Source organism: Nycticebus coucang, chromosome 16 (assembly GCF_027406575.1).
Source record: "Nycticebus coucang isolate mNycCou1 chromosome 16, mNycCou1.pri, whole genome shotgun sequence".
NCBI classification, from domain to species: Eukaryota; Metazoa; Chordata; class Mammalia; order Primates; family Lorisidae; genus Nycticebus; species Nycticebus coucang.
In genome coordinates, this window is record NC_069795.1 from 63519469 (window position 1) to 63542253 (window position 22785).

A 22785-nucleotide genomic window follows, 5' to 3' on the forward strand; every position below is an offset into this window, starting at 1 on the left:
GACCTTCACTAATGAAACATTGACTAAGAATATTCCTATAAAATATTAGATCTGAAATCTAAAACAATGTAAATAATTCATCCTTCAGGACCTACAATATCTGAAACATACATTAATCAATCAACTTTTCCCAGACCGCAGTGCTCAGAAAAAGTTGCAATCTGCTTTTATCTTTTTAGTCCCTGTGAATATTATAAATGATCATGTTTCTCTCCTAATTTTGTTTACTGGGAAGCTCAGGATTAAAATTTAGGCTACATTTTAACAACTAGGTAGGACGTCATAGCATGCTTTTCTATGAAAAAATTTTTACTAGCTTCATTCTATTAACAATTTCTTATTTTTTCTCCTCTAATTTCTTTTATATTACTATATACAAATATATTTCCTACGTATAATTGAATGTTATCATAACTCAAATGCCTTTAGTTAGGAGTGATGGTGTAATCAAACAACTAATCATCAGGGAATTGAACCACCCCTATGAACCAGTTCTAATCACAAGTTAAAAGTTCAGTTCTGAGCATTATCACGATATATACTTTCTGAATTTCTATACCTTGAGCATCGGATTGCAGTGAAATAAAACATTGAAATTTACCCTCTTACAGTGCACCCTGTGAAAGCTAAATTTTAACTCTGTGAACAAAGACATTGAATAGATAATTCTGGAAAACATTCTGAAAGACACTTACACCCTCATTCCAAGTTGAAATGAAATGGCTTCTGGAGGAGAGAAGGCCTGCTGGGACTGAGCAGAAAAGTCAATGAAATCTGAGGTTGATGCCTTTGATTCCTCTTACGTTGTAAACCTTTTGAGGTACCTTCTAGGAGTTTCATTTTCTTCTCCTCTAAGGCGCTTTCCTCACAAATTTAGCTATTGCCCGCCCTATTGTAACCTTTTCCTTTGTTCACTATATCTGGGGAACAAAAATACAGAGATGCTACATCTGCGGGTGGGATACAAAAACGAACAAAAGGATCTATTTCAATTCATGGAGTTGCGCAGTTTGAACTTGGCTGTGGATAGACCTTAAAGAAACACCTATATATTCAAATGTACAGTTAATAAGTTAGGTCCCTTATTTTGCTTGAGAAGGAATTATAAATTTAAAAAGTGATTATCTAAAAACTAGCATCTTCTTACTTAATGAACTTTTTTTTTTTTTTGGTCTCTACATTTCTTATACTTATTTTACAGGACTTTTTTTTTTTCAATCTTCAGTGAGTTCTAAGATCCAGTATAACTCCTCCTGGGAATGGCATTCCTTTGGAAAATATCATCAACTGGTGATGAGTTATAGTTAGGTAAGAAATTAAGTTTCTGACTTTGGGAAAACTTTTATGTGGACTTCAAGAGAAGTGTTAGAAAACAAAACCCCACGGTGTCATTTTTTACAACTTTTTAAAACTTTAATTTTTTTCTGACTAAAATTATCACAGAATCCCTAATTCATAGAACTTCCTTTGGTTCTCTGTTGTTGTGCTATTTGGAAACTATTTTGGAAGGATATCTTCAGATTCATATGTTCTCTTTGCCTGGGTCTTCGTGAAAAAAATAACTTGCTTCCAATGTGACAACTGGTTTTCAAGAGTAGCTCTATTTGTTGGCAGGAGGTGCTGCAAGATTTCTCTATGAAAAGTGTAGATTTGCGCCAAGCTAGATTGTTTTACTAAGGAATGAAGGCCTTCTATCCCAAAGCAACAAGGAAAAGCCAAGGAAAAAGGTAAGTCTGTTTTGCTGGGTGACTGGTTAAAATGGAAAAACAGAGGTGATTTGTGGGGGCCAGTTTAAGAGAGTAGCTGTAACTCATCTGCCTACCTCGGGTGATCTGTAATGGAGTCAGCATAGGAAGTTCTTATAAAAGGATAAGATGTAAGTTCCTTTTTGGCTTATGCTGAGATGAAGAAGATCCTAAACTATTCTATCTGTTGTCAGAATTCAAAAAGTTGGGAGACATTGGTAAGTAAGTAGAAGGCACACTTCATAATTATTCTAGTAAGAAATAAGGTATTTAATTTTTGTTAATTTTAATCTTATTAAATTCTTTATATATTCTTTTGTATAATATTTATTATATTATTTACATATTATTGAAAAAAGATAGTGACCTGCAAGAGTCTTTGACAGCTATAGCTAAGATTCTAATGATCTAATTTCACTTTACTGTTTTGGTTGGATTTGATTTTCTCAAAAAAAAAAAAAAATCTGCACTAATTCAAGAGGTTGGTCTTTTTGCTTTTCTATGCACAGTTACATTCATTCTTTCTTCTCTTCTTCTACTAAACTTTCCCCCAATTCTGAAATTATTGTGCTTTCTCTACTTACAAATCTCGTGTACTTTTATGAACCCTATACAAAGTATTAAAAGTTCTTTCTTTGTGAAATCTCCTCTGATTATTGGAGACCATCCTGAGTTCTCTCTTTTCCTAGTTCCTACTGGTTGGTAAGGTAAAAAACTGAGACATTAATTTCTGGTTTGTTTCCACTGAATTAAAAAACTTTCATAACAAAGTAATCTCTCCCCTCATCCAGCTGTAGGTAAGAAAGGGCAACTCTGTATACAGTTACAGGCTCCCTTTCCTGAAAGAGTTATGGTTTCAGAGCCCAGGAAGCCTGAAAGACAAGGCTCTAAAACAGAGTTTTCTTCCCTAACCTAGGTCCTCTAAAAGGAATTATTAATCTGGGTCCTATCTGGTATGAAGAGGAAGAGGCTGGTGTTAGATTAAGGTAGGATTACAGGGGGAAAAATAATCAACTTGCCCTCAAATGGGGAAGGTCTCTACTTGCATACAACTCCAGTTGGGGTAAATGCTTGGCATACTTCTGGAGACTAGATATAAAAAGGCTCTGCTTTGAGAGGATAGTGATCATCGGAGAGCTGGGCTAATGGTTAGTAGCAAGGACCACTGTAAAGGGCATCTATGAACCCAACTAAGGCCATCAGTACCTGGCCAGAAAGACCAGACTCAATGGCATCTTTGTAGGGTAGTTGAGCAAGCCCAATTATGGAGACCACCATGGATTAAGGATCTGATCCCTCCCTAGATTTCAAGAGTCTTGTATCATTCCAGGGAGGGAAAGGGAGCCTGAAACTTGGCTATATTTCCTGCCAACCCAGGGGCCTGTTGTTTAGTTTAATTTCCTTTAGAAAAGTTATCGATTGTTTCTTATACCCGAATGTTTAGGAGTAAATCTGAGCTTCCAACATATGTACCATATGATTTAGTTCTTAACAATATATTTTTGTCTTTTTGCTTTTCTTTCTTTTTTGTTTTTATTTGTGCCTGTCTTATCTCTCTGTAAGAAAATTCTAGGCCTCCTGAACGCCAGTGCCTTGTACTTCCCTACAAGTACAAACACCTATGTAACTGGATCCCTCACACTGCCCAGAACATTTGTTCACAGGAGTGGGTTCTATCTGAGTACTTGGTTTGGTCAAGCCTCCAATGCATGCCACAAACACGCTGACATAAAGGAACTGCAGGGTGTACGTTTTCTCTGAGCTGTGTCTACATGTTACAGTCCCAAGGGGTCTTTCCGGTCCCCAAATTCTATGCAATGCTCTTCTGCTTGTCCTTTATTTCCATACTCAGCCCCAGTTATATTTTCATTATGAATTTGATGTCTAAGGCAATTGGTTTTTTTAAGTGTGCGTGGACTTTCCCACGGACTCTGCACGTTGTTTATGATTCTGCCACATGCCATACGGTCCCTTACGTCCCCAAGCTCATTTCCCCCAGGATGGAGCTCACTGGGTCCTCCCATCAGCTGAGGATTCAGTGGAACCCAAAGCTGATTCACACCTTGTTACCCAAAATGAGAAGAGATGATCAGTCTGCGATGTTGTATCAGGCCAAACTCCATCACTCTTGCCTACCTCCGGGAAGCTAAACTGCTTGGTAATAAGATGTTACAGAAATGGCTATGGGTCGGCATCGATGATGGGTATTTATATTTGTGTTAACAGCCTCAGAGATTGTTTAGAATATTTTCTCTTGGTGGCCGCTGGGTGTCCTCATTTACAAAGTAAATATGCAATATTTAGTGAAGGTCACCAGAGAGAATAAAAAACACTAGTTTTCTCCTCTGCCTTTCACATACTGGGTGTAAATTTATTGCTGAACTTATAATCAGGTTATATATTAGTACTGTTTAAAAACCTTCAGGTCAAACTGTTAAAGTTTCTAACCAAAAGTAACTTATTCAGGGTGCAGACATGAATTTAAAAGGCTGTTTCCTCAACAGAGGGGACTGTGATCCAGCTATTAGAATGAGCCCTTATTCATTTGAACATTGGCATGGGATTTTGACTATCTGCCGAGAGAGCCAGCAGAGAGGAGCAGAGAAGGTCTTAATTTATTCTTGAAAGAAAAGAGAACACCAAATATCTCCATGGGATATTTGTTAGATTCTGTTTTTATCTCAACTTTTCTGAAAACTAATTAAAAAATAATGAGAAAGGTAAAATATGTCCTTTGCCTGGGAAATCTGAAATAAATGTGAAAAATGGTACAATGACCTGGGTTAGGACGTATTATGATTATCAATCATTTCACATTTAAAGACAAAGAATTAAATTATTCCTTTGTGGATCACTCTATCCCACCTGTAAAAGGAAGACATGTATGCTTCACAGGGATGCTGTAGGGACAAATAAAATAAAATATGGAGGCCCGCAGGGTTCCTAGGGATAGAAACTGTACAGGACAGAGATTTCATGCATTACTAATATTCTAATTGTGGTTGAGTCACAGTCACGTATGACTTGTTGATGCTGGTAGACAGGAGTCACGGCCGGAGCTGCTCCACACCCAACAAAGATGTACTGATTTGTTGCTCCACGGCATGAGCGTGACACACTGCTTAGCAATCACTCTGTGCTCTCTTAAGTGATTTTTTTACTCTGGGGTTGTCATTGTCTCTACATTTATACTTACATACGTCTCTGATGAGATTTTTGGCACAACAAAAGAGATTTCTGCCTCGTCACCTTGCAATTCAAACTTCAGATGGGGAACTACTGTTGGATATATAACAGTGCTTGCCTTCAAATGTCATACTTAGCCAGCCATCTAATAGTGTTCAAAAGTAAATTTTACTGGAATAATTTTTTTCATTAGCATACATCCCCAGTTTAATTATTCTTCTCTGGCATGTATTTCAGTATATAAATTATCCATAGGATTCTGTGTCAATTTATACACACAATATTGGGGAAACCAGGGAGTTCTATGAGCTATTCACCAACTTCCAGCCATGCTCTGTGTCCCATTGGCTTTGCTAAACAGCCTTTTCTGTTTTTAAGGGACCACCCACCCGTGTCCGCAGTACAGCAACCCACAACTCTTAATCAACAGTTAAATCCCCAACCACACAACAGCCAGGAAAATTTCACCCTGAGATTGTACTAAAGGATCACAATGTACTCAAAGTGTACAGAGATGTGTTTTGTTTCTTCTAAAGATCATTCAATTCCCTGGATTTATAGTATTTCCCAACTCTTTAATTAATAGATTCATTTGTGAACTATGGTAACTCTGAAGACACATCTCTGCAGAGCCCTCCTGATGGTATGTTACCCTAGGCCTCTTCTCCTTTCAGTTTCCTCAGTTTGCTTCTTTAATTTCACTTTTAGAACTTCATGAGGCTCAGTGTCTGAACACTACACAGTGCGGGCCTTATCTGATGTGCCGGCGCCTGGTGTGGTCTAAGGCACACTGGTGTTTTGTTCTTGAAGTACAGGACTGATGTTCTGAAACCTAGACTTCAACACAAAGGAGATCATTAGCTCATTTTAAGTGTCTCTTTTTTTCTCCCCTGGCCTCCTCCTACCCACCCCAAATACTTCCTCTGTCCTATGCACTGGCAGCAGATGGCAACCATATTCCAAAGCTGAGTATATACAAAATCGTGCCACGGAGAACAGAGTGGCTTCAAAGTTAGCCTTTCTATCCAAGTGGGATGGCAGAGACTTCTGGAGGAGTGAACTCATCCCTCATTCATTTAATCCTCTATTCATTCAGCCAGGAATTTGTTTTTCTACACATCTTTCTACTGTCCAGCCAGTTCAGGGAGGGTGGGCATGAAGCAACTCTCTTGAGGGCCCTTCTAGCAAGAGGGCACTAGGATTCTATGCCAAGCTCTTGTTTCCCTGGGCCAGCTCTGCCTGCTGCTGATTGAATCATGCTATTCCCTTGAGAGAAGCTCGGGAGCACTGTGTGTGTGTGGGGTGGATTTCTCAAGAACTGTCTCCTTGCTAGACTGACAGTCACATGCTGTATTCCCTTGACAAAGATTAGACTCATGAAAGGGATGAAACAAGGAGGAGGGTATGGGATTGCAGAAAACTGTGCAGGATGTTACAGTAATGGGAGGTGGGAGTGGGAAAACCTTTCCTTTTTGTTGTTTCAAGGTTTTTTAGAGCTTTCGCCTAATCATCTGTTTGAACATCTTGAAAATAAGTATCTATTTCTATGATATCTATCAAAAACAGGCACCAGATTATACTACAAAGTTGACCTGCCATATTGCTATTAGAATCAAAATATGTAGCAGCCTACATCCAACCGCAAGCTTTTCTGTTTCCCTGGCATAAAAACCACAGGGTATCTGTGACACACTTTGATTTGTAGGTCTGCTGAATGAAAAAAAAAATCAGGTAAAAACTCAGTACCTGCACTTTTACAAAGAGGCAAAATGCTCACAAATGTACTATACCCTTAATTTTGCGCAGTTCTCCCCACCACATTCATTCATTCAACCAATGTTTGCAGAGCAGTTACTTAGCGAACGCTAAGTACTTTGCAAGTGCTAGGGATTCTGCAGAGGATAAGACATACAGGAATTCTTCTACCTAACCAAAACAAACATTGAATCATTAAACTCCTAGGATATTATTTGAAGAACAGGAATAATTCATCTTACCTAGCATGTCTTCTGAATCTTTCTCAAACATACTTCTTGAAGGTCCAGACTCCTTGAACCAAGAAGTTCTGTCCTAAATCTCTCTCTTTTCTCTTGTTATATTCATTCCCTTCTTGGCTACATTGTTGACAGTTCAGATTGCAATTGCTACCATGTTTTTTGGGGGCGGGGTAGGGGTGGGACTGTAACCCTGAGAATCGTTTCTTTTCAAGCTACACATATATTTTCTCTGTAAATATTGTACCATCTAATTTGCGTCTTTGGATTCTGCTGATTAGCCTTCAACATGTGATTTAAGGAATACTGCATATGAGATGCAGAAATCATGACTCAGTAAGTTATTATTTTAAAGCTCTGATTTGGGATTTATACAGACTTACGCACAATCTAGTTTGGCTTTTGATCTGATCTGCAACTATTACTAGGAGACGTGCAGATCAAGTTCCTACCCACGTGTCTCTGGAATTCTATACTCAGCATCAAAACCATTCAGGAATTAAGGGAAGCAAATGTCCGGAATTACCTCCATGCATTACCAAAAGGTATGTGGGCCCCAAGGAACAGCAAGGGCTCACAAGGTACAATGAGCTGACAAGTCTTCCTGAATTTCTTAAGATTATATTTTTTCCAACTACTGCAAACTGCTTTAGAATGGAAGAAAGTAAGTGAAAAGGGTGATTAAGAGTAATTCTCCAGTGAAACTCATTGATTCTTCTACGTTTACCTCTATTTTGAATTATTTCAACCTACTCTCAAGCCATCAAGCCTACTGTCTTTTAAAAATATAAAAGACATTTCTTTACTTGTAAGAAATGTAAGAAAGAAAGCATTTCTTGTAAGAAAGAAAAGTATTTCTCTTTGGCAAGGGCTCTTGTAAAGTTTGCCCTGGAAGGTGCCAAGGTGCCAAGGGTGCATGTAGGGGCAGCTACAGATTCTGCAGTGTATTCAAGGCAAGATGGAACATAAATCTACTCCCTAAAATTTTAAATCTCTTATTGATTAGAATGTACTTAAGGATAAGAAGGAACTTAATAGGTTAATAGTATAATGTAATATTAATAATACTCTGTATAAACCTTCTCTATACCAAAAAGAAAACATTTAGAAAAGTTTTCAAACTTCTCTGAGCCTCAGTTTCCTTAACCATAAAATGGGGTGTGATTTGTACAAATGACATAAGATGGCTGAGTGTGGTGGCTCACACATGTAATCCTAGCACTATGGAGGCTGAGGCTGGTAGATGGCTTGAGCTCAGTAGTTTAAGACCAGCCTGAGCAAGAGTGAGACCCTGTGTCTACTAAAAATACAAAAACTAGCTGGGCATCATGGCAGATGCCTGTAGTCCCGGCAACTCAGGAGACCAAAGCAGAGGAACTCGTGAGCCCAAGAGTTTGAGGTTGCTGTGAGCTATGATGATGCTACACTCTACTCAGGGCGACAGAGTAAGACTCTGTTTCAGGAAAAAAAAAAAAAGATATAAGATAACATATTTGGCACAGAGTGTATACTTACTAAATATTAATCCTCTTCCATTTTTAGAAAAAATAAAAAAGAAAGAAAAAGACAAACGGGAGAATAAAACAAGGCCAAAAGATAATGGAGAAACATCTCAAGTCTCCCAGGCCTAAATCCAAGAGGGACAAGAAAAGGGGCCCTGGCCTTTTCTTAGAGTGAAGAAGGTAGCTGTTTTATACACACTCTCATCCTACTTACCTAGGGCTTCTGAGCCTCAGTCATTCTCGGGGGGTGGGGGGGTGGGGGACGATGGGGTACCTGTTACAATCACCATTTATGCTGTATCAGTTTTAGTTCATATTTACTTGATAATTTAAAACACAACTGGAGCTAATGCTCAAATTCACAGAGTGCTGGCTACTTTTCTGGTACTGTTTTAGGGTCTTACATACAGTGTTCCATCTAATCCTTATAATAACCCTATGAGATAGATACCATTTTTATTCTCGTTGTGCCTATGAGGCAACAGAAACATAGGAAGGCTAATTAAAGGCATGTCAAATGCATTTATAGGCTGAAGTTCACATTAAAGAGAGCAAATAACTAGACCAAGGGGTTGAGAAAAAATTTTCTGAATAACACATGGTCCAAATCATAGTCCTTTATTAACATGTTCAAGAAATAGCTTCAGCAGAGTCTGTCACCATACCTTGCCCAGAAGGCATGATGGAGGGACCTGAAATGGCCTCAGGAGCTATTCTGTGTTGGGGTGCTCTCAGGGACCTCTCCTCCTTGCTTCTTAGTTCATGCGTGGGGGTCAAGTTTGGGGATACAGATTCTGGTTAGGATATGTCCTAGAGAAGTAGCTCTTTTCTTCTGGTTCTCTGGCCCCAATCTAATAAAAGCTATAAAGCTGTGTCCCAAAACAACATACTTTTGGGAATGAATGTGTGTATATGTATCTTCCTAGGAGGTTCACAGGCTCTAAGAGGGAGGCCCAGTCATGGTACCATTGTAGTCTTAGTCCTCCATGTCAAGAACCCCTGCTCTGGGATTGGGCTGGGGGTGGAGCAGGGTGGGAGTACCCTCTGCCTGTACAAGAAAACCGGGCCTGCTTGGAGCACCTCTCAGCCTGTTAACCCAAGATCATGTAGGGCTTTTTAGGAGTCCCAGGATCCAGTCACCCTTCTAGGGCTTTAGGTCAGGATTAAAATAGAATACTCTAGACTTCTACAGCTTTCCTGAAAATTAAAAAACATCTAGACTTACATGCACACACCTACAGTATTCCTGTGGGGAAAGGACAGTCATCCTTTTTCCTAAGGTTAACTTCTAAGGATTGAAGTTCAGAATTTTCATATGTCTTTTCCATGAGACACAGAATTACACTTGTAGCTCAAATTTATATGCACCTTTCTTCCATTATCTCCTTATATTCAAATATCTGGTTAAGATAATGAGGCAAAGAGAATGAATGATTAGACAGTAAAGAAACTGATTACAGCATGAAAATGAAGGGTCAAGTTAATTTAATTGTTGCTTATTGAAATTACTGATGCAGTATACTACTTGCAACATCAAGCTTTCTTAAAATTTCTGTATTCCTTGGTTTAATATCTTGACGTAAAACTGATAACAGGAATTAAGCTAAAATTAGTGAGGGTAAATACGTAGGCAGAAACTCTATTTTAGAAGTGAAGAGGAAAGGAAAAACTCCTCAAGGTCAATTTTGACATCAACTATGAATTCATTCTGCCTTGTGAAATTATAGAGAATCATTTTCAAAATTCTTCCATGTGGCTGTTTATATAATTTTACAGTAGTGATAAAATAATTTTTCATTTCATTTTATAGGTAATTTAATAGTAGATCAAAGGAATATTTGATTCAGTTGATCCCAGATCACCATCCTGAAGTAGAAGTTATATCAGATACTTTGTGCCCAGGTGCCTATGACCTCTAGAATGTCTTTACCCATCAGCGGTAAGAGCATAATCTAGGTAAACAAGTCTAACACCTCTTCCCCGAATAATAAACTTGATGATGTGATGTCTTGTGACATTGATGGGGGACAGGAGAGCAACACATAGGTTTCTTATTAGTAACTCCAAAGCTACTAGAATTAGGCCTATCATCAAAGAAGTGCACAGCATGTAGCTTTTAAACAAGTATTATGCTTCATGATACTTTAATTTAAAAATTGTTAGAGAATTTAAATGCTTGAAATATATGATGATACTGTCCTCTACTTAATGTTCAGAGATTATTGAGGGTAGGGAACTGAGTGAATATTTGTAAATATTCTTACAAAACACTTTTTTTTTTTTTTTTTGAGACAGAGTCTCACTTTGTCACTCTTGGTAGAGTGCCATGGTGTTGTAGCTCACAGTAACCTCAAATTCTTGGGTTCAAGTGATCCTCTTTTCTCAGCCTCCCAAGTAGCTGGGAATACAGGCACCTGCCAAATGCCCAGCTTTAATTTATTTATTTATTTATTTATTTACTTACTTATTTATTTATTTTGGGGGGTTTCGTTTTAAGAGACAGCTTCTCACTCTTGCTCGGGCTGGTCTCCGCCTGCCTTGGCCTCATAGAGTGCTTGGATTACAGGCATAAACCACCGCATCCAGCCACAAAACACTTTTTATTAGCTAAAAGGAGGAGGAAGCAATGTTGGGAAGAAGTAGAGAAAGAATGAACATAATATAATTTCTGATTCATTAGGCTCAGGTAGTGCCTTCAAATTTCTTTTACATATATTTACCATTCTAATTGTCCTGTGAAATGGAAGATCTAATTTCCTCTCACCTTGCCTATTTAATTGCAGTCTCCCTTAACACTAGTTTTTATTTCTTAGTCTATAAATAAGCTTAGGACTCCTTCATCATAAAAATATTCATTACCCTACTTTTGAGTTACCCACTCATTGTTTCTTTTTAAACCACTAAACTTTTTTAAAAAGTATTTCGTAATTGTTGCCTTCCTATTTATCCTCTGTTTGCTCTTGAACCCCTCTACATGATTTACTTTTTGGAAGAGTCTTGCTCTGTCGCCCCAGGTAGAGTGAAGAGGCATCATCATAGCTCACTGCAACCTCAAACACCTGGGCTAAAGTGATCCTCCTGCCTCGGCCTCTTGAGTAGCAGGGACTACAGACCTGTGACATGAGACCCAGCTAATTTTTCTATTTTTGGTAGAGATGAAGTCTTGCTCTTGTTCAGGCTGGTCTTGAAGTCCTGAGCTCAAGTAATCTTCCTGCCTTGCCCTCTCAGAATACTAGGATTACAGGCATGAGCCACCATGACCAGCCTCAATTTTTTTTTTTTTTTTTTTGTGACACATCTGATTCTGCTTTCTCGACAGCCCTCCAGGAAGCTAACAATCCCTCCAAACCCAAGGTAATCTTTTCCCAGTTTTCTCCCTCCTCTGCAGCACCTGACCCTGTGACCCTTCCCCTCCCTGATGGTCTATCTGTGCTGTCCTGGTCTTTCTCCCATCATTCTGATCCTCTTCTCTTTTCTTCCTTGTATGGTTCTTTGTTCTCTTCCTTATCACTCAATGTAATGGTTCCCAAGGTTCTACTTTCATTTTCTTCTCTCAACAAAGTCTTCTTTTAAGTTTACTGCCACATTTACGGCTTAAAGTATAGCATGTTGGCCAAAGTGTTGCTAGTCCTAGTTTCCAATTGCTGTACTCTAGTTCCCTATTTCTACACAATGTTACTTGTCTGTACTGGGACCACCCTAGTATTTCAGACTCAGCATTATATGAAACAGGACTCTATTTCATTGCTCTAAACACTCCCCTTTCATCTTCTCTTTTTGATTTCTTGGAGCTATCTTTGGTAATTTTCCTTCTTTTATCTACCGCTCACCTCCCTTATCCATGAAGTCTGCTGAACTGGCTCCTTCCCATTTACCTGACACAGCTCTTTCATAATGTGAACTACTGACAATGGACCCTGGGCTCTCTTCCCTCCAAATCTGTGTGTCCTCCACACCCTTGCTGCTGAATTAGATCTTTCCAAAGCAAAATCTTGATCATGGCAGCCCCTACCTCAAACCTTTCCACAGCTCTGCACTCCAGTGCTAAGCCCTCAGACCTTCCCTCATGCCTCACCTCCAGTGAAATTCTATTCCTCTTTCAAAAGACCTCAAGCAGAACCAAGATTCTCTAATAAACTAATGTAACCAAGATTCTCTGATTAAGTTAACTAGATATTACCGTTACCTGGACCAAAATATATTTTATAAACATTTTATATTCTATCTAAGATAATGGTGACTTGAGGACACGTGCTAAGTTTTAAGATTCTTGATGGTGGGGGCTGTGTGTCTCCACCTGTGTGCCCTCACAGAGCTCACTGCAGTGGCAGGCACCTGAGATCTATTCTGTACAGACTTGCCAAATGAGTGAATCGGGGCTCCAATTGGGATAGGGATGTGTCTTTAACATCTGCAGGTTAGTTGTTTGTGAATGCATCTGGTCTTCTCTATAAGGCTCTAATCAGGGGTTCTCAAACTACGGCCTGCGGGCCACATGAGGCGGTGTGATTGTATTTGTTACCTTTTTTTTTTTTTTTACTTCAAAATAAGATACGTGCAGTGTGCATAGGAATTTGTTCATAGTTTTTTTTTTTTTTTAAACTATAGTCCGGCCCGCCAACAGTCTGAGGGACAGTGAACTGGCCCCCTGTTTAAAAAGTTTGAGGACTCCTGCCTAAGTGTCTGAGCACAGGCTCCACTTTATAACACTGTATCCTGCACAAAACCCAGCCAGTGTTCCTCCACATTAAAAGCATCCGCTAATTGATGTCTAGATCATCCTGACTCTTTTCTGTTCAGAAAGCATACTTTGCCACAGAAGCAGACTCAGTAACAGGAGCATAGATGGTGGGAGAAAAGAGCAGAGTTCTGTTTCTGGCTCTGTCACCCACTATGCTGGGAACCTTTTGCTATGACACTGCCGTCCTTGAGCCTCTGTTTCCTCATTTGTACAATAATGAATTTGGGTCAGGTAAACTTTAATTTCTTTTAGTGCTGATAAAAAGTTCAAACTATAGAAGCAGAAGAAAAGCAAACATGAACACAGAAAGTGATCATTCTGCTGGTGAGGTAATAAGGGATGTGACTATGGTTTTTGGTACAAGGTGACTAGTGAAAAGACTTGAGTTGAAATTTCTTTAAAGCGAAGATGTTCTTAAAAAAATCCTTATGCGGGTGGCGCCTGTGGCTCAGTGAGTAGGGCGCCAGCCCCATATGCTGAGGGTGGTGGGTTCAAACCCAGCCCCGGCCAAACTGCAACAACAAAAAAATAGCCGGGCGTTGTGGCGGGCACCTGTAGTCCCAGCTGCTCGGGAGGCTGAGGCAAGAGAATCACATAAGCCCAAGAGCTGGAGGTTGCTGTGAGCCGTGTGACGCCACGGCACTCTACAGAGGGCAGTAAAGTGAGACTCTGTCTCTACCAAAAAAAAAAAAAAAATCCTTATGCATGTTCTCAATCAATCCTACATGACGCAACTCCAAGGGCAGTGGTGCATGTAGGGTTTTTATTTTTTAAGGTAGGATTGAGGAGCCTTAACAGATGTAGAGGCGCATTCATTTTATATGATGAAATTTGCTACAAGCACAGAAAGCACATTTGAAGCTGCCAGTAGCACCTGTGCATAAGAATTGAAGATGTCCTCCAGCAAGAGCTGGGATGGTAAGATGAGGAGCAGAGCCCTGAGACTCAGCATTTGGTGCTAACAATTACAGGAGGACAATGATAAGTTACACCAATGCAATACTTGGGAGAGCCATAAGACACGGTGTAACTTGAGGCAATGGGCGATGAGACCAGACTTCCCAAGTGACCTGCGAGGATTTTATAAGAGGACAGATTGCTAGAGTCTGGGGAGGCCTTGCGTCAATGACTAAGTTCCAGCAGGACACCTGGACTCCATCTTTCCAGGATGAACCTCTCTCAAAAAGAAGGATTATTTTGAGATTTGCTGATCAATAAATCATCTGTGTGTCGTTCAGAATACTTTCTTACTTCTACTGACTGCATGGACTGAAGGAAGGGTACTTTTTGCCTAATGTAAAATAAACAGATGTCTTGCTTTATTATTTATTTGGGAAGGAAATATCTCTAAAAGAGATACACGATTCTGCCCAGCTAAACTATAATAACAGGCAATGTCACCCAAATACAAATTGCTCTGAGATTAAAATGAGACAAAATATGAGAAGGCCTTAGTATCATAACTGAACGGCTCTGTTTTCTGAAAACACCGCGCTCTCCTTCTGCCTCTGTGGCTGTGCTTCCATTCTTTCTGCGGGGAAGGCCATCCCCTCCCTCCCTTTTCTCCTTTACACATGCATACCCTTCATTATCCTGTTTAATGTCATCCTGGCTCGGGTGCCCTTCCCGCTGCCCCAGGTTTCTTCCTCACGGGCTGGGTGGCGCTCTATGCATAGTCAAACGCTTAGTGTGCGTTTGCATTCACCCCCTTTCAGGTTCAGTAAAGCGTTCAGTGAAGTATTCAGGAACACTGTGAATTCCTAAAGTGAGGGCGGGATCTTGTTCGTATCTTCATCCCTAATCGTGACTGAGGATGTGGGGCAGAGGCAGGGCTTTGATCACATCAGACCAGTGCCTCAGTTAACAACTAAACGAATGCATGCAGTGAGAGTGACCATCATAAATTCCTGTCTTATGTGGCCCGGGCAGACACCCAACTAAATTAGCCTTGTGGGGAAAGGGCATGTTTTATAAAAAGAGGACCAATTTTATAAACAGAGTTAGATTTAAGACACAAAGCTTCAAAACATATGCTTTCAAACTCTAGAAAATTAGAGCAAATAAAAAAATTTAACAGGCCTTCTAATATGTAAATACAAAATATGTAAATAAGAGGGTATAAAAGGTAATAAAAATAATTCCAAGGAGATTACATATCAATTAACTCAGAGACAGAAAAGTGACTTTTTAAGAAGGGAAAGACTATCTTTTAAAGACATAAAATCCACACTTAACAAGTAAGGGGTTTAGTTGGTTAATGAAATGACAGAAAAATAGTTTAAATTAAAAGATAAGTATGTGATTCCTTGTAGGAGGTATAATAAAGAGAATTGCAGGACACTTTGGTGGCAATGAAAGCACTTAGTTGTACCAAAGATGTTCTATTTACCGCTTAACTAATACGGCATTTATTAGAAAATTAATAGCAAGCCATCAGACACTAACTGTCTATGGTTGTTATTGCATCCCATTTTGGCTATCTTTCCTCTGCAAATTAGTGTGACCCCAAAATGTTTTCAGGATTGTCCAACTTGTCCTAAATTCCATAAATAAACTCTTTCAGAGGAAGCTGTTTTTTGCCATGCCTCTATCACAGTTCCTCACAGATGGACCATTTTTGTCCTTCCAAAGTCTAAGAATAACTCTTTCAGTTATCAAGACATACCAAAATCCAGTTCAGCTGCTCCTGTGGGATTCCAGTTAGTTTAGACACATCTGCTGAGTTACATGCATTTGAATCCAAATGAAGCTTTTGTTTGATTATACATTTTGAACATTTATGGAGGTTTTTTGGGGCCAAAATGTTTTTCATTTTTTGGCACACCAAACAGAGATCTTCAGTGATAAACACTGCCTTCTAAGCACCTCCAACAGAAATGCAATCTTTTCATGTGAACAGGTGCCTCAGGAAGTTTTTGGAAGGTTTTCTACTGAATCAGCTTTCCGATTGGAAACTTTCTGAAAACTCAGTCAGATTTGCCAGAGACCTTCAAACTTGCTTGAGCAGTTTTCACTCATACAGACATACATTCACACACAGAGACAGCCCAAGGAAAAGCAAATCAGAGCCTTGTAAAACTGAAGTATCTTTCTTAAAGGTTAAATACCATATGCAACAAAACTGGAAAAAAAAAAAAAAAGGAATGCATAACAGGAGAGAGAGAGTTGAACAAACAGCAAGAAGTTCTTCACTGAGCGATGTTCCCTTAAAGCCTTACCTAAGAGTTCAAGGAAGATATCCTTTCAGTACAATTTTTATCTCGCCTGGTTTCAAACACAAACTCAAGCATTTGCAGTTTAAAATACCGTACCATAGAACATTGCTACTAATTCCTTTCACTCTCACACCTGTTCAGTTAGTTTGTAACAGTTTCTCCTCTAACACAAATGGGTCAGCAGATTCAAATGTAAGGGAAGAAAAAACATTACTTTCTAAGTCAGGGGGGTGGGGGGGTTCGCTGGCAAAGCCCACAAGTTACCTCATTTCCTACAACTTTTACTTGCTAGTTTGAATACCGTATAACTAAAAAGTGGTTACAGAGCGAAATCACTTTTTAAGTCCTAAGCCTGAAAAAGTTTCTACAGAGTAAAATCACCCCCCCAGTGGGTATGCCTGGAATTCATGAGGAAATCTGCTTTCAAGTTGTTCTTATGGCCCCCAACCAGATGCTCTCAGGTAGCCAGAAACCTTTGTCTACACCCACTTAGCAGATTTCTGGCTCTTTAGCAGGGACTAAGAGGTTTATTTGCAGAAATGAATCATTTCCTTCAAAATATCCCTTACCCTATTTACATGCTTGCATATTCTTCCATTTTGTTCCCCCCCTACAGCTTTACTCAGGGAATTAATTATGTGGAAGAACAGGAACATACAGTAAGTACGTCTGAGATACAGGATGGGGCACAGTATGTCATCTATTAGGCCTGGCTAAGACCAGCAGCTGATGCTAAATGGGAAGGAACATGCACCAAATGTTTTTTAATCACAAAGTTAGTAATTAATTGCTCTTTAAAATACATTTTATGCTTCTTTCTGTCTGTGTACATGAAATGCACATTTATTACATGCCAAAAATTACAACATTATGGTTTAAATGTGACTGGTACGGAAGTCCGGAAATCAGAGTTAATGTTCCCACAGCAACTTTAATTCTGTCCGTGTGCACATGTAGAGCTGTAACAGCCTTCCATTCCAGGGTAATGCATATAGATGGTTTGGGGAGGGACGCGAAGGACCCATATCCGCAACTGTAGTTACATGAAAGAAACAAAGCATAAAAGCTGTGTTCCTTTCCACATACGTGGACAAAAACAATGTCCCCCATGCCCAGTGTTGTGTAATCGGGGTATGAAAGAATTTGCTGTGATGCTGGCACTCAAGGGGACAGTTTCTGTTGCTGTGAGAACCCGAACTTTGCATTTCCTGACTTTGGGGTAATTAAAATGTCAGCCTTAATGTGGCATTAATGGAGTTTGCCATAAAAATCCTCTTTGTTTTGTTCTCTAAAAAATTGCTTAAAAGTTCAAAGTGAGCCAAGTGTACTAAAAATTTGAATCACAGGGCTTGGATGGGTGAAGCAACTGGTTGGGAGGGAGAAGGCCAAGGAAGGTAGGAGACAAGAGGTGGCAAAGGGGGAGCCCCCCAGACTCCTCGCCAGCGCGCAGCCCCGGCAGAATCATGCTACCTCCTGAGCTAAAGTTAAACCCACCCACACAACAGTTTGGTAATGTGTAAAGGTTACATTAAAAATAAATAAAAACTGTTAATGCATAAGTGCATCCTGGCAAGGACACAAAAAACGAGACAGACTGATAAGGTCAGTGCAAAACACAGGAAGGTAGGTAACCACAATACCAGCTTCCAACAAAAGACAAGACATCAGAATAGGTGGATCTACAGCCAGAAGTAGGGAGGACCGCCAAGGAAGGAGAATCACTTCTCCCTTCAATGGGAGACTTATTTGGGGGGAAACAAAATGGAAGAAATATGCAAGTAAAAGTTCTGGTCGTGTCTATCACATGTATACGACTGCGATGTGGTACAGCTTGATAGCTGTCAAGAGAGGTTTTTCATATGGAGAGCTTCGTCTGCTCTACTGACTTGGTTTAGTCCCATTTCAGCATTTAAAGGGAGAGCTTGGCTCAGCTCATACTCAGCCTGTTCAGTGGGTAACTGCTCTCGTCAAACGCCCAGGGACTTGCTACCCTTTGCGTCCCCACATTCATCTTATTACCTTCCATGATCCTCATCTGAATTAGTTTGCCATTAGATTTTCAGAAATGGTGAAGGGGTGATGGGCTGGAGGTAACGGGGGAATATTGCTAAAAGGAAACTGTGCCGGTGGGTGCACTGCCAGGCAGCACACATTTCGGCAGCAAGAGCAACCTCATCATCTCACAAAGGAAAGCAAATCTCCACCATACTCCTTCTTGTCTTAATATCCCTGGGATCTTCTGCCAGATTTGATGTGGCTCAGCAAGTTAATAGCCAAGTGAGAATTTAAGGGGTCAGTCTGTCATCTTTGCTCTAAAACATAGTGTGCGATCTCCATATGCAAATACACCGTGGTTTACCCATCCTTGCCAATTCACAGGCAGAGCTGACCTCTCTTTTGTGAGGATGTTTTATCTGTCAGGTAACCCAGCCACCAATATAAGCAGTAGTACATTTTCAATATGCCTGTTTAGGGCCAGGAATGCCATCTTTGGGCTTGGAACAGAGATTTCCCATGAGAAATGCTCTCACAATGAGAGAAAATCCACAAACACCCCTCAGGACCCACGTGAGTTAACCATGAGGAAGTCATTCATCTATCTGTGTATCAGTTTTTTCAGTTTTCTCATCTGTAAATTGGGAAGAATCACACTGACTGACAGGAAATGGGCATTGAGGCATGACTAAGAATAATTTTGCTAAACACATGACAAATAAAAAGGTGCTATAAAAATTCAGGCACTTGTGAAAGCTTGGAACACCACATACTGGTGGAATGTTTCTGAAGTTAAAGAGACTAACAAGTCAAGGGCACTATTTTTAAATGCCCCAAATCTGTTAGTTCTAAATAGGAACTGAATATTTTACCTTAAAGAAATTAGGCATTTAAATTAATCTATGGTAAGAATGACATTTGAAAGTAAAAAAAAAAAAAAAAAAAATCCTCTTGAATGCAAGCAAGAAGAGCATCCAAAAATTTTAACAGCTTAAAATAAAACCTTTTTCCTGTCTTCTCTCAGGCAATCTCCAAATGGACAGATTTCTGTGAATCTTTCCTAAAAACAATTTTCCTCTAAGTGTAGGCTCAAATCAGGACAAACTACACTCCAAATATATTTGGGGAGAAGTATCATCAATTTAAACAACAGGTTAGAGTAGAGAAGACTTACACATCTTCATGGCAAAATCAAAATGACTTTCTAAACAGCTGGAGATTAGGTTTCTCTTCCCAATTTGTTCTCCTTCCAAGCTCATTCAGACACCCTACTGAGCTCAGATCCACGGGCTTCCTCAGGGTCACCAAGGAGCTGTATGGCAGCACAATACTATTCCTTAAACGTGTTTCATGCTAATGCCCGGTAAGGTACAATAAATGAAGCCCAATGCTTTTTCTATTCTGCAACAAAACATTCATTTTGCTGTAACAGATTTCTGGGCTAAGGCCATTCTATGCAATCCACGCCCATAAGGTGTGGCAGAAAGCCAGGCAATGAAGGTCTGCACGCAGAAGCTCCAGGCCTTCACCACAGGAACGGGCTACCTTCCTGGTAAGTGTGCACATGTCCATGGGCACGGTGCCACACTCTCTTCCAATTCTTCCTGTAATTACTATTAGGATGGAGACTGCCAGGCAAGAAGGCAAGAAGGTCCAAGGATGCTGTTATTACAATGGTCCTCTGACTTCTTTCTACGTTTCTCTTATAGAAGCTACAACTTGGTATCATCATATGAGCCATGGAGATTTGGATCACATGACTTCTTTTTCATTTTCTAGTGACAGCTGGGGTGTGGTCTCAGGCCAACCATAAGTAGAACAAGTTCTCTAAACCCCAAACCTGCCTCTAGGTCTTTTCCTGTTATCTAGAGACCATTATGATGAAATGAGTAGGGGATGGAATCTCCCAGACCCATGCAACTCTCACCCTCGTTGCAGAATTTTACATTTGTTCTCCCAGAAAAGTAACAATAGATTTAGAATCTCATTTCCTCATTAATATTATATTTGTAGACTGAATTTTATCTTTGAACTAAAACTTTCTTGGTTTTATATTATTCATCTTTAAAGAAGAATATGCCAGTTTTTTGCTTGTTACCAGACATCCTTCATGGAGATCAGTTCAGAAGAGTTGTTGGGTATCTTAAGACGAAAAGGAATATTCTTTTGGATTCAGCTCCAAAGTTATTTCATTCCTTTCCATTGTCAACACACATGTTTTTTTCTCTCTGAAGTACAGGGTTACATTTCAGAAAGAGAAAAAAAAATCTCCTAAACGTGATTTATCAACTTTCTTAAAATAGAATTTGAAGAAGTGACTCCCAGATTAGTGGGAAGATGGCAAAAATAAACAGCAAAGAAGTGATTTCAATAGCTACGATCTCATTAAGCTGCCCATTTCCAAATTTAGCCCTTAGGCAGTTTTTTTAATTAAAAAATATTTTTAACCTGAATTCCTATTGGCTATGTGAAGTCTGGGTGGCTTCTGAATTCTTGGAAGCCATTCTCTTTTCTTCTGTAAATTTATGCTATCCTTTAACCACTTCAAAATAAATTAAAAACTGGAAAGACAGAAATTCAGCCAAGCGACATGAGACTCCAATAACAATGCAAATCTGACTTGTGTTATGTAATTTCAAAATGGATGTTTCCTGGTGTCTAACTGGCCTTCAGAGGTCCATATTTGGATGTTCAGTTTAGTAATGGTGGAAATGCCATTACTCAGATCAAGAATAACTAGGAAGCAGCAATACAACTTCTTTTTCTGAGTTAATGGTAGGAAAGATGTGATTCAGGCAATTAATCAGCCTTTTAAGGCCAAACGGCTGGTCACCTGGCTTTAAGATGTACTCCAGCATTGAAAATATATAGATGTTGGCTGAGTCAAAATGGTGGCACAGTACATGCTACTTCAGAAGACCAAATACAAATGGCCTGCTCTGAATGCAAAAAAGCCAGAACCCAGGGGAGAGTCACCACTCCAAGCATTGTGGAGACACCATCACTTTAGTGGTGTACTCACAATCAGATGACCCGGTGTGAGCGTGAGAGTTTGTCAGTGAATGTGTTGAGTGGATGAGGGCTGGGTCTGGAGACAAAACAGCTTCAAAGTTCAGGCAGGGAAGGCCCGGCTTGGCGCTGGATCCACCCGGCTGAGTAATCTCATTCTCCTCAGATGCCTTCTGGTTTTCAGCTGTCTTGGGTTTCTTCCTGAAAATAAACAAAGGGCCCTTTGAAGGAACTGACTGCATATTTGGGAAAAGGCATTTTTAGAATCTGTTAAAGATAACTTGATTTTTTTTTTCCTGAAGGGGGATGGGAGGGAGTCCAGTATGTCCCTTGTTTTAAAACAAGCTGATTCTTGTTTTTTTCCCTCCAGTAATGGCCTAACTGGGAACACATGAAAGCATATGGGCCAAGCAAACAGCACCACATTTGGACTCTGTTGGCTGCATAAAAAGACCCTGTCCCAGAACTTTAGACAGCTTGAGCTACGTATGGCTGACATTATCCAAGAAAGCATTCTCTCCCCATCCCCCTTAGGAGTTTTAACATGGTCTGGAAAAATACTAGTGGAGGTTTACCGTTCTAGCATTTGTCAGGAAGCTTAGAGACAGGACCCGTGGAGTAATGGGAGGAGCACTGGACTGGGAGTCAGGAGACTTGAGCTATGGTACTAGCTGTGCCTCTAATTTGCTGTGTGGCCTTGGGCACCTCACTTCACCTCTCTGGGCTTCAGTTTCCTCATCTGTAAAATAAAGGGCTTGGATTAGAAGGCCTTAAAGGTACCTTCTGGCTTCAAGTTTCTATTCATGGAACACATTATGGAGCATTCAACTTTCTTGCTATTATTAGACTTTATTTTAAATCCATACCTAAATAACAATCTAAATTTGCAGGCTGTATAGATGAGGAGGTAGTGATGGAAGTTTCTGCTCCAGTAGCAACTGAAAAGTGAGAAGAGCTTTAGAGACTCTCTACTCCAACTTTTGACTCATCCTTTGCTAAAGATTCCCTTTGACTTTCGGCCGAGGGCATGATCCTGGAGTTGAGGAGTGTGATTGTGTGTTTTGGGTGTGAGGAAGAGATGGGTGATGGAAATTTGAAAGTAATTGTTACTAATTGTTATTTGGGGTCAAGCATAGGAAGTAAAACAGCTTAGCTATAAGTCAGCTCAGGTCTCCTCTCTCTAAGACAATGCAAATGATACTAAATTAAATATAAATACTTGAGCGTGAATCCTCCACATTAGAATTAGATTATTAGTCCCTGTACATTTTTCCAATTTCTTGGGTTTTGTGCCTTTTCTATCATTATGTGGACAGTGATCAGAAATTTTTTTTGTAGAAGATTATGGTGGTAGAGAAATAGTTGCAAGAAGATTTGTTTTCATGTTTCCCTTGTTTC

At 39.8% G+C, this 22785-nt stretch overlaps 1 protein-coding gene across 13 annotated transcripts in view; it reads right to left on the bottom strand.

Annotated features, from left to right (window-relative positions):
• Window positions 1-22785, bottom strand: part of ZBTB20 (zinc finger and BTB domain containing 20) — an 838943-nt gene that overhangs the window by 42481 nt on the left and 773677 nt on the right. For 10 of the 13 annotated variants that reach the window (XM_053565344.1, XM_053565346.1, XM_053565343.1 and 7 more), the window contains one exon: window positions 21401-21588. Coding sequence is in view for 1 of the 13 variants with exons in the window: in XM_053565342.1 (XP_053421317.1) it covers window positions 21401-21588; window positions 21963-21973 (199 nt within the window). In the remaining 12 variants the exon portion in view is untranslated. Of the gene's footprint in view, window positions 1-10891; window positions 10992-21400; window positions 21589-21962; window positions 22127-22785 lie in introns of those variants that run through there. The other 3 variants (XM_053565342.1, XM_053565355.1, XM_053565354.1) reach the window with 3 other exon arrangements.